The 13034-nt window shown below is 39.1% G+C and overlaps 1 protein-coding gene across 1 annotated transcript; it reads right to left on the bottom strand.

The window, feature by feature from the left end:
* Nucleotides 1-2987: 2987 nt before the first annotated feature.
* commd5 (COMM domain containing 5) lies at nt 2988-13032 on the bottom strand. The gene is made up of 7 exons (XM_031280090.2): nt 12776-13032; nt 11623-11783; nt 10081-10109; nt 9921-9971; nt 8955-9050; nt 8690-8765; nt 2988-3343 (listed from the first exon to the last, which is right to left on the bottom strand). The coding sequence occupies exons 1-7, from the start codon at nt 12894-12896 to the stop codon at nt 3242-3244; spliced, it is 636 nt and encodes a 211-aa protein (XP_031135950.1). The 5' UTR covers nt 12897-13032; the 3' UTR covers nt 2988-3241.
* Between the last annotated feature and the right edge of the window lie 2 nt (nt 13033-13034).

The following is a 13034-nucleotide window of genomic DNA, read 5'->3' as shown; positions in this document are numbered from 1 at the left end:
GGGCCTGGCTGGGGTCACATGCGATTTCATATATATATTTGGTTCTACAAAAGACTACTGATAAACATATAACGATAAACACAAGAATACTCAATCAGTGTTAACCTACATTTCATATATCACTGCACATAAATAATATCCCCTTTTTGGGGATAAAGGTGGGGTTAAAGACGTATGAAAATATTTGCCACAGTTAGGGGAGCCAGAGTGGGGTCGAGGCTTAATATAACGGGGGCACTGGCCATCCTTGGCCCCTTCCCCCTAGAACCGCCACTGCTGAAATTGCATTTTAGCATTTTCCATAAACCTGATATTGGGACTTTTGGGCACAGTGGCTGGTGTTCAGCCTGTTAGACTAGATATAATGCTGTAAGTAGGTAAGGGTCAGAGTTTAATGACTCTGATTACAGGATTGTTGTCATACTAGACTACATGGTATTATTAGCATATCCTGAAGTAGTGTATCCGGAACTCCTCAAATAAAACCGGTTTGATGCGTGTGTGTGTGTGTGTGTGTGTGTGTGTGTGTGTATGTGTGTGTGAGAGTGGAGATTATAGGCTGGTCAGTCGATCAGTGTCCATGTCAGTAGTAGTGGTGCTGGAAATATAGGTCGGGCGGTCTAGCCTGTGAACTCAATCCCACAAACAGACACAAACGCTGACTGACATATACACCGCAGACAGAGAGACACACACACACACACACAAAACAAAAACACAAAACAGATACACTGACTTATATATATATATATATATATATATATATATATATATATATATATATATATATATATATATATATATATATATGCAAATGAGGACACTCAGAGTATTATGCATGCAAGCACAAACTAATCACACACACGCCCAGTCAGACACACACACACAGACGCAATAATCACAGATCCTCATGTCCCTTCACACCTTGAAATTGTATTATGTATCTAAATAGGCCAACAATGCAGTCTAGCCAGGTATTCTAGCACAGACTGTCTGGATGTTGTATATTGGGCTGGGACCAGAAGTCATCCTCAAAGTCACAGACTATTATACAAGGTTCTTACTTACTTGGCTGGAAAGAAAGCTGGATATTCATGTGATGGATTCCTTTAGGAAAAGAATGCATAAACATACTGGAATAAGAGGCATGGAAGAATCACGATTACATGTGACAAGGGGCTTTGATCAGATTTGAACTGTATGTGCCTAAGACATGTATGCCCACGACAATAAGGCTACATTTTTGCCACTTCATGGAACATATGAGTTTTTTTATGGTTATCTAAACAAGCAAAATCTGATTTATGTTGGTCTCTGTCTGGTCAAGGTCAGTTCAAGTCTGTTACTTATTAAAATAAAGAGCAGTTTTGTGTAAAATATAGCCTCTTTATCTGTATTGAAATCCCATCATTGCTAGTAACTGCCTTATTACAGTGATGAATGATGTTATCATCAAAGATCAAAGTGTATGCAGCTTTCACATAATTCACATAAGCTTCAAAATCATTTACTGATTTTAAATAAAATAGTTATTGAGCCTTGCATTTTCTTTTTCTATTATTTTTCAACTGTATTTAGTGCTTTGTGAAAATGCATGCATTTTCTAGGTATTTAACATATGACCGATTTTAAATGATAATGCAATTTTTTTAAATTAATGGTTAATATTCTATTTGCTAATTAGTGGTAAACACAAAGTACAGTTGAGGCTGATATGACAATCATTAGTTTTACAGGTATTTGATGATCGAATACTTGTAAAAGTATTGGACAAACTTAAATGTGAAAAGTCAAGTAATCATTATATGATCATCATCAGTTATTACAATTCATCATGAGGGGAACATGAATGTGCGTAAAAGAATTTTATCAAACAATATAATATTTTGGAAGACATTTCACCCAAAACCACAAATGTCAACCACATGGTGGGGCTAGATGAAAAGTCAGAGGATCACCAAAGTCAATATGACTCATCTTCTGGGGACCATGAATGTCTATACAAACCTTCATGGCAACCCATCCTGTAGTTGTTGAGATATTACAGTCAGGACCAAAGTGGTGACTGACAGTGCCATCCCAAACTATATTTTTAAGGCAGTCCCACAAGTTGACAAAACATACTGTATGTTCAAACAATATTTGGGCCAATTTGGAGAACATTTATTTTAGTGTTAAGAACAATTTGTATATGGCAGCGCTAAATGAACGTTGGGTTGAGTTTTTAGAGACATTCCCTTTTCTGTTTCAGTTCATTTACTTACACAATAAACTATATAAGCCCTGAATGACTGTATGATTGAAGGCTTTGTTGACGATGAGCCTTTGAAACAGCTTTATAATATGATTTGTCAACTATCTGTCACTTCTGTTAAGGCTACTAGTTTAGTTGTTCATGTGTCAACTAATTTCCAAAGTGTGTTTGTGGTGGTGTTGTATAGGTGATAAGCCTTTAAAAAAAATGCCATATGAATAGTTACTAGTAGTTAATAGTATAGTTCGAACAGATCTGAACAAATGATTCTTTGCCAATACAGGAATGGACAGATTTTATTTAAGAAATGTGGTTCAAGAGTTAAACACTCTTGATGTTATTATGGCAAACATACAAAATAACAGAAAAAAAACTCACTATTTGACTTTTTATACAACAGTGCTACAACTCAAAAGAGAAGTACATCTTTTGTTCTGTCACTGGTTTGAATTACATGTATAAAATCATGAGTAGAGAAAAAAAAAAATCTCATCCTCATGTTTCAGAAGTGAGTTGTTCAGTCTCAAACAGCACACGAGACCAGGTAAAGTGGCTACTTAGTAAGAGTATGTGAGTGCTCACTTCACTGCATTTGTATTTTGGCACAATGGAGGCTTTGCAGCTGACTCAAAATTCCCATCGACCACTGAATGTAATAATGCGAATATGTACAGTTTACAACAAGGCAAGATAAAGAAATACAGGCTGGGAGTCCTTGTCTTTTTGTCTTCAGTATGGCCATTAGGTACTCCTGTAAAGCAGCCAGCTGGCTAACTCTTGTTATCATTTTGCACTCTGTCAGCAGTTAAGTATGTTGGATGCCAACACCATCAAATCATAACACCATGACAGGCAGATTACTATTATCTCTCATAATATCACATTTGAAATGATTAAAATGATTCAATGCAATTTACAAAACTCCACTAAATCTTACAAAACAAGCAGAGAGGACAGCTTTATTAAATAACAGGCCTGCGTTGTATATCAATCTTGGATCTTGAGAATGTTCCTCTTCTCCAGATCGTTCATCTCTTTGAGAATCAGAGCCACGTTGTAACGGAGCTCTTGGAATTTAGACACAGGCACCTGGACGAGAAAAAAAAAAAAACAATTCACCGACAATGTAACAACTGCATAGCCAAGGTGGAGCTGAAATGTAGATACAGCATAATATTACCACAATAAGATACAAAATACAATAGCGATAGCATATCGGCTGTTATTTGTAAATAACGGTGGAAGAAATAACATTGTTAGACAACAGAGTTGGTAATTGGATACAGGATTTTTTGCCAAATAGGAAGCAGCAGGTTGTGGTTAATGGTGCCACCTCAGATTGGAAAGGGGGTCCCACAGGGATCAATTTTGGGCCCTGTTCTCTTTGTTATATATAACAATGATTTGCCAGGTATGATACAGTCCCATGTATACGCGTTTGCTGATGACACAAAATGATTTAGAATAATTACCAGGGACACCGACCCAGCCCATCTGCAAGAAGATCTCCATAGCATGAGCAAATGGTAAATGAGTGTGCGGTAAAGCATGGAACGAGCTTCCAGAACAAGTAGTGAGGTTCCCTTCAGTTAACTCTTTTCAATAATAGGTTGGATACTAGGGGTGTAACGGTACGTGTATTCGTACCGGACCGTTTCGGTACAGGGCTTTCGGTACGGTGCACCGAATGGCAGAATGCAATCTTTTGTGTGTGGAACATAGGTCAACTTTTTGTGTTTCCACACGAACATATTAAGTGGCGGAAGTCTCCACGTTCAGCGCAAATCCCGCCCTGCAGCTGATTCTAAAGTTTTCATTGGTCATGTCAATATGTCAATCACTGTACAGATTGCCTACACCAAACACTGATCTCTAAACCTACCCGCCGTCACTGTAACCTAAACCAATGAAATCGACTACAAGGCGGGATTTCCGTTGAAGTGGTTTGGGGAAAAAAATAAAAAAAAAAAAAATCACACACCGCGTGCTGTACAACAACATACACGGCACGCTTTAGCCCAGCCTCTGGCTAGCTAGCGTCATGGCCAATGCAGACAAGCCCATAGACAGTACGGACAAGCCGGAGCTTGAAGAGCCACCCATATCATTAAGGTCTCCAGTTTCCCAGTGAAATACGTCAATGGACAAAGACTAGTCGATAAGACGAAAGCAGTGTGCCGACGTTGCTCAGTAATGATCGGGTATGTTTCTGGCAAACTTGTTAACGCACTTGAAAAGGCATCACGCGAGTGTGAACATCACTACTACAAGGAAAAAAACGACCGTAATTCAAACGCAGCTCCCGTTGGCATTTAAACAGACCTTTGCTGGTAATTCCGATCGGGCCAACGCAATAACGAAAGCAATTGGTGTTTTTATAGCAGCTGATCTACGACCATACTCGGTTGTTGACAAGCTGGGATTGGTAATGCTGCACTGTAATCCATAGTTATTTATATTTTTCATTATATTTTATTATGTGATATTGGTTTGAGACAGAGTATTTTATTTAGTGGAGAACTTTGCAGCAGTATTTTATTTCTTTTTTTTTTTATTTTATATATATTTTATTTATTATATTTTATTAAAAAGTGTTTTAAAAAGTGTAAACAAATTGTTAAAAAAAGTTTATAGTAATAAACAACCTGCAGTTTAATGTTTGCATTTCTTTCCCTTACTGTACCGAAAATGATCCGAACCGTGACTTTAAAACCGAGGTACGTACCGAACCGTGATTTTTGCGTACCGTTACACCCCTATTGGATACATTTTGTTTGTCAAAATGTACAATTATAAAGCTGGTTTGTAATTTATTTATGCAATTTATTTATGAAAAGTAAGTAATTTTAAACCATCAAATTAGGGTGATTTATGAAATGAGTGTGATATCAAATTTGTTTATTACAATCATTTCTTTTTTGTTTTATTCAGTGTTAGTCTGGAATAGAGGATTTTATATCCTGCACAAACATCTTACTTAATGACTGAAATGGGCTGCTCCCAAAACAATGTGTTTTGAGTAATACACATACAGTACATGGTTTTATTTATAGCTATCATCATTTATGTGCCTAGCATTCCTGTGTTAAAGATTCAAGCTGACTTTTTGTAACTAAAAAAATAAAAAAATGCCTCTGCTTATTAAAAAAGAGAGGTTAAGAAAAAAGTGCAGCCACCTCTTCAGTTTGTTTTTTGCGATTACAGCAGCAGATACACTCTTCAGTCAGTCACACTCCGAAACAGATCCTAAGAATACACACATCAGGTGACGATAAGGTACGTCCATCAATAGAATCTGCCCCCCGGATGTTGTTGCTACTAATCTTCCAATTCTGCTGTAATCTCATTACACAACCGCTGCACTAGGTTAAGCGACAGGCTCAAGTAGAAGTCCTCCCTTCTGCTTAGCCTAGTAGCCTACTTTGAAAGCAGCATCCATCCTGAAATGATCAGGCAGGTTTGGAGTATGGCGCCCCCTGCTGAGTAAAGCATCGTATTTGCTTGTTGAAGATTAGACCCATTTTGCTGCAGAGCTTGACACTTTGTCTGCTCACTCTTTGTATTATTTCTGAATAATCTCATCACTAAATATTTGTATGTTTATAATACATGGTACAAAGGTTATATTCTAATATAATGGTTGTTTCTGGGCTGTGCAGGCAGAAAGGTTGCTACACAGGGAAACTACAATCCTTTGTTTAATATAAAGTCCCATTGTTATGTCTTTTGTTTATTTTTTTAACTGAAGATTGGATCTTTTTTTGAACTGATAGGTTTGTGAGAACAGACAGAAGAAACACAGTCAGAGGTTCAGCTAAAAGAGGCTAAAGAAAAAGGCTAATTTGGCCAGAGAGAGAACAGTTATAGTATCTATTCAATACTGCGATGCAATAAATGTTGTGTTATACAACATGTGTAACAAGTAGAACCATGCAGATACTGTTTAAACAAATACACAAAACTGCCACAGTTTATCAGAAAGACTCGGTCAACAACAGGTTCTAGGTTAGGCTGTAGTTAATAAATGTTACCTCATTCCAATGTGATCCTAATACGTAACAACAGAAACTGACCTACATTAATCCACTGGCTAACGACCAACTTCTTTCAACCCACAGGCTGAAGATCAGCAGGAAATACACACTGCCGTGTAGAAACAACACTAGTCATGTGGACAAAATGACCATTCATAGGAAGACAAACCTTTCACACTTTTATAACGCAATCTGAGATCTATTTAAGTTTGCAAAACATGTATGTACTGTGGCTGATATTTAGACATATCTAAAGACGTTTAAGTATTGCCCAACACCAGGGGGAGGAGAGGGGTTAGAAACCACCCTTCTCTCTTTTTAACAACTACTAGAGTCAACGGGCCTCATTCACCAATATCTTACTATGTTTTTTTCTTAAATTTGTTCTTGAGAAAGGTCCTAAGAAAAGCCTAAGTCAGATTCATGCTGTGTTCTTAAACTGCAGAATTGTTCGCACCTGTGTTCTTATAATGATAAGACTCCGGAGGATCTTTCTTTCAGTCTTTTAAATCAATAAAATCATTTTAAAATCAATATTTTGTGCAATTTATTAATTTCTTTAATTTTTTTAAGCAGCGGCGTAATAAGCAAGATAATGTAGAACAAGTGGGCCCTTATTGCCTTTGGAATTAAAATAGCCCCACATCACCACATACCCTTCACCATACCTAGAGATTGGCATGGTTTTATTTCAGTTAGCCTAACAGCTGGTTTGATTTGCATTGAGAGATGATTTTATGGTAAGTACCCCATGCCAATCTCTAGGTATGGTGAAGGGTATGTGATGATGTGGGGCTATTTTAATTCCAAAGGCCAAGGGAACTTTATCAGGACTTTATCAATTTCCAAAAGATGATTTTTTTTATTCCTCTTTTTAGTCAACTTTAGCATGGGTTCATAAACTTATGAGCACCACTGTATTTATGATCTGGGCGCAAATATTCAGAACGAAAACTAGGGATAGACCAATTATCGGCCCTGGCCAATTATCAGGCCATTTTTTTGCAGGTTGCAGATTATCTGTATCGGCGTTTTATTTGCCTGATAACCGATAAAGTTAATTAATTAAACGTGCGCTACTTTGGCTCAGCTACAGCTCTGTGTCTGTCCCTCTACTTCGGTTTCACTCACCACTGAGTCTGACATCATGTCCCGCCCACAACACTATCTGACTATTTTTTAGTGGGTATTATGTTGAAAGTTTCTAATTTATTAAATAATTGCTTAAAGCATTTAAATAAAGTTTTTGTGTTGGAGTTAGTGACATTCCAAAATCTTAATTTTGACTTAAAAGAACACGCGGACTTATTGGGACTTTGTCTTATTCACCGTATCCCCCAGAGTTAGATAAGTCCATACATACCCTTCTCATCTCCATGCGTGTCGTAACTCTGTCTGACGTCCCCACCGCTAGCCTAGCTTAGCATAGATCCTGGAGGTAACCGGCTCCATCTAGTCTACTGCTCCCAATAAGTGACAAAATAACGCCAACATTTTCCTATTTACATTTGTGATTTGTATAGTCACAGCATGTACAAATAACAAGGTACTTGGGTGGAGTGATTTGCTCACAGCACATGAGAAGCCCCGTGGTGAGGAGCAGAGAGTAACAACGGTGCTTCTTAGGTGTTGCACTAATCACTCCGCCCAAGTAGCAGAAGTAGCAGTGCTTTGCCTTCTGAGAATATAGTTCCCAGTATGTATACAGTTAGAAGATGGCTGTGTCTCATGTGACCTTGTTATTTGTACATGCTGTGACTATACAAATCACAACATATAAATAGGAACATGTTGGCGTTATTTTGTCACTTATTGGGAGCAGTAGGCTACATGGAGCCGGTTACCTCCAGGATCTGTGCTAAGCTAGGCTAGCGGTGGGTGCGTTAGACAGAATTATGACACACACGGAGATGAGAAGGGTATGTATGGACTTATCTAACTCTGGGGGATACGGGGAATAAGACAAAGTCCCAATAAGTTGGCGTGTTCCTTTAAAGATTTTAATAAGAGATGAGGCCGCTACCGATACCAGTATTGGTATCGGCTCCGATACTGCCTAAAAACACTGGTATCGGGAAGTACTGGAGTTTATGCACCGATCCGATACCACGTAATAAAGCCCTAAAGAAAATCTACATTAAAGTAGTTTATTTATGTTCTTTTTCCGTTATAACGGACTGTCAAACTGGATAATAAAAGAAAGTTCTGTGGCGTTCATTGTTTGTGTTTGTTCATGTTTCACAAAGAGTTTAACCTGAGCCAGACCGACAACAAAGACAGAAATCGTATCACATCCATACAATGGTATTGGGCCATCTCTAATTTAAATTTTCACTGTAAATGCATATTTTAAGAGAATGTCAACCTGCCTGTACTATCAGAAACAAAATAAACCTTGTACCTCAAAGCGGTGAAAGCTCCCGTCTGATAGTTTCATCTGCATCAGAACAGAAGGCTGCAGGGCCCTGGCTAAAGAGCTGTGGAGACAGGATATACACAACGACATGGACTTCATTACACTAAGTGGGAAATTACATTTCTTCAAGAAAATGTTTCCAACGCTGTCACATCTTTGAACTACCAGACACCAAACAAGTAAAAGAAAAAAAATGAAGTGGTTATAAGTTGAAAAACAAAAACATGTTTTCTCACCCTCAGTACATTACCTTGTAGAAATGGCAACGTCCACTCGCCATTTAAAGTCTTCTAATGTGGGGAGGTGAGGATCATTCCGGGAAGTTGCTGCATCTAGAGCTGCACGCCTGCATTACAAAGAGAGGTGTCACACAGCAATGATAATGTCTCTATGACATTTGAATGCCATTCATAGCCACAGCACTGTTGTGAAATTCATGGACACATCTTAAAGTGCTCATATTATGCTTTTTGGCTTTTCCCCTTTCCTTTATTGTGTTATATATCTTTTTTGTGCACATTATAGGTTTACAAAGTGAAAAAGCCCAAAGTCCACCCCAAAGGGACTTACCATCTCCAACAGAAAACACTGTTCACAAACTGCTCCAAACAGCTCTATTGTAGTCCAGCCTTTACTTCAGAGACAAACGTGGTCACTTTGGAACACACGTTATAATGCTCGCCTAGCTGCTAGCGTGGCACGCCCTCATACTCTGCTTCTGACTGGCTAGTAGTCCTTACCTAGGTACTGTCAGGGCACGCCCTCATACTCTGCTTCTGACTGGCTAGTAGTCCTAATCTAGGTACTGCGCATGTGCAACTCCCAACAAAGATGGAACAGAAGTGAGATGTCTCACTCTGTAGCTAAAACAGAGAGCTCAACACACAGGGTGAAAAGAGGAGCTGCAGCAATGTGCAGTACAACAAATGGCGTTTTTTGAAAATTAAACCATGTAAACCTATTCTGATATAACCTCTAAATACAATTATGAACCTGAAAATGAGCATAATATGAGCACTTTAAGAGAATGTCTGAGCTTAGTCCTGTGGTGATGAAAAGCAACCACAACACTGACCAAACAAGTTTAGGTTACAATATAAAAAAGGCATGTCATCTTAATTGTATTCAAGGGAGAGTTGTGCTTTTACGCAAAGACACAAAAACAGAGACTAAATGTATAAAGGTCTAAATTTTAGAGGCTGTAAATCCAACATACCTGTTGCCAAAAACCACACTGGCGAAGTCTGTGATAAAATCTTCAGGTATCCTAAGTGACAAAGTATAAATTCAGCATCTGAGGTTGAAATTGTGTTGTGTATAAGCAGCAGTGATAATGCATGAAAACGTTGAGGGTATGATTAAATGATGAGCCTTGCCTTAGTTCTTTGAGATCTTCTCTGAAGGCCTTAACAGGGACACAAACAACATGTTTGAAGTAGTATTTTATACAAGTGAAACATGTTTACATCTTAAAATGTACATTCAGTGCTTATGAAGAGGAAGCCATTAGCTCTTGTTGCCATAGATACCCACGCAGGTGTGTTCTGTGTAATTCAGCAAGAAGTCATTTTATTATTTACACCTGTGCTTTTTAAAATGTCTAGAACTACATGTAGCAGGTAATTTAAAAAGAAAATCCGGCTCCTCTGGCTCCACCTACAGCCTGTAGTGAGATTTGCAAAAATCCACAGCTCCCTGTTCAGATGCACCAATCAGGGCCAGGGGGTGGGGGGGTGTCTAACTGTGTGTCAATCACTGCTCATGCACACACATTCATTCTCCCTTGTGGGGGGAGGGGCTTAGGAGACCGTTTGGGCTTTAGCAGAAATGGGGGGAGGGACTGAGAAGTTGTCGATGTTCAAATTTTTTGGCTAAGTCCTGGATCTTCACAATCCTACCTACGGCACCTTTAATTTAGTCACTTTTCCAGTGTCAACACACATACTCAATCAGAATTAGTATGTAACATGGAATTGAGACTCCTAATGTCATGTCTTGTAATAGCAAGAAAAGGACATCTGAAACTAATATCAGTAATATTTGCTTCGTTCCATTTAAGGCCGTTACAGACCAACCAGACGGCTGACCGTTGGCAGAAAAGGCAGTTTGACTGATCAGTCTCCCCGAGTTGGTCAAAAAAATGCCTCGGAACACACCAAAGCGACGAGATGTAATACGTCTCCATAATAGCAGGCGGCGCTAATCTGTATTGTCGCCCAAAAACTGAAAAGTGGCAGCTGATTGGACGAACGCGTCACGTGGGTCTGGCTGCTGCTTCCGGATTTTGGATTTTTCAACAGGCCATTAATGGCGACTCATTCAGAATACAATCTCATATTGTACTAAAATAGTTCACCGAAACGTGTTTCTGAAAACATTTTAAGCGAGAAATAGGCCGTGCAGTTGCTGAATCTGTCTAAAAGATTTTCGTCAGATTTTGAGAGGCTTAGTCATGGTCATCCCGCTTGCCATTTCCGGGTGAGTCCTGACTGCCCCGTCTCCGACTGAACATGTCAAATCGGCCAAAATGAAGGCCGATAGCTCCTCCAACGGACTACGGCACGGAACACACCGAACAGACTCGAGTCACTGACCTCGCCAGACTGTCCAATGGACGATTATCGGCCCGGTGTGTAGCCGCCTTTAGGTGTATTGGTAACTAAATCCATGACAGGGCAAGCAATCACAACACCAGGATCCTAAAACTGAAACACTTGAATCCAATGAACTCATTATTGTTTTTAGTAACATCTTTCCTTTTCCTGCTATGACATAACTAAGTGTCTTCTGTGGGAAATGGTTTATCTGTATGTGTAAGCTGTAGCAGGCATAGCTGCCAAGTTACTGACACAGAATCATTTTGTGTTTTGTGCAAACATATTCCAACATATAATTCCCAGTGTTTAACCTCAACGTACCTCCTGTTTAAGGGATGATGTGGGGATGCGGATGGCCTCGGACAGCACTCTGTACATCCCAGCTACGATGTGACTGAGCCTCTCCTGGGGGATGGTGCTGCTCTCTGCTATAGACTTCATCACCTCTCTGCAGTCCTTCCCCTCCAGGGCGCTGACCACAGCTGGACACAGAATAATACACAGGCTAGGGCTGGGCAATATATCGATATTATACCGACATCGATATATGAGGCTAGAGCTGGGCGATATATCAATGTTATATCGACATTGTGATATGAGACTAGATATGGTCTTAGATTTTGGATATCGTAATATGCCATAAGTGTTGTCTTTTCCTGGTTTTAAAGGCTGCATTACAGTAAAGTGATGTCATTTTCTGAACTTACCAGACTATTGTAACTGTTCTATTATTTGCCGTTACCCACTTAATTATATCCACATTACTGATGATTATTTATCAAAAATATCATTGTGTAAATATTTTGTGAAAGCACCAATAGTCAACACTACAATATCGTTGCGGTATCGATATCGAGGTATTTGGTAAAAAATATTGTGATATTTGATTTTGTCCATATCGCCCAGCCCTATATGAGGCTAAATATCGTCTTACATTTTGGATATCGTAATATCGTGATACGACACGTGTGTTGTCTTTTCCTGGTTTTAAAGGCTGCATTACAGTGAAGTGATGTACTTTTCTGGACTTACTGTTTTATAATTTGCCATGGTATCCACATTATTGGTGATTATCAAAACTCTTGTGATGTATTTGGTCAAAAATATCGCGATATTTGATTTTCTCCATATCGCCCAGCTCTAACACAGACACACTAACTCACTTCTTTAATGGCTTCAACAGCTAGTTCTGTAGTTGTTCGGAGTCTCAGTTATGGGGTATCATCAGAGTATATGCACAAGCAGGGACATTGGGCGGGTCACGAGTCTCCTGCAGTTATATTTTAGCTGTTTACATGCTTCAGTTCTATCAAAATCTCGCAGTAAAAAGGCTATTGGTGACCCCCAATATCATTACTCAATGAGCAACTCATAAACATTCAATTGGGTATTAGCTACAAACATTTCAATCTTGCGATAGCTGTTTTAGCGAGGCAACTATATAATCTCGCACACAACTAGCATATAACGTTACCTTTCAGTATTTTTCTGAACAGCTCTTGGTCCACATCCTTCAGGTTTTTCGACATTGAGTCGATTTCTGGTGGTATCCTGCCTCCCAAAAAGCTGGAGTCCTTTGTATGGCTTGCAGACATGACTCACCATGCACTCATACGCTGCATGCGGAGATAACAAATAGCAAAATGAGAAGTTTAAATGGAGACGTTTGTGCTCTTTTTATGCCAGTTTTCTGTTTATGTGACAGCTTCCGCCTTCACGTCACATGACGCGTT

Source organism: Sander lucioperca, chromosome 1 (assembly GCF_008315115.2).
Source record: "Sander lucioperca isolate FBNREF2018 chromosome 1, SLUC_FBN_1.2, whole genome shotgun sequence".
Lineage (NCBI taxonomy): Eukaryota > Metazoa > Chordata > Actinopteri > Perciformes > Percidae > Sander > Sander lucioperca.
The sequence above is the reverse complement of the archived record's forward strand: the minus strand, read 5'-3'. Positions and strand labels throughout refer to the sequence as shown.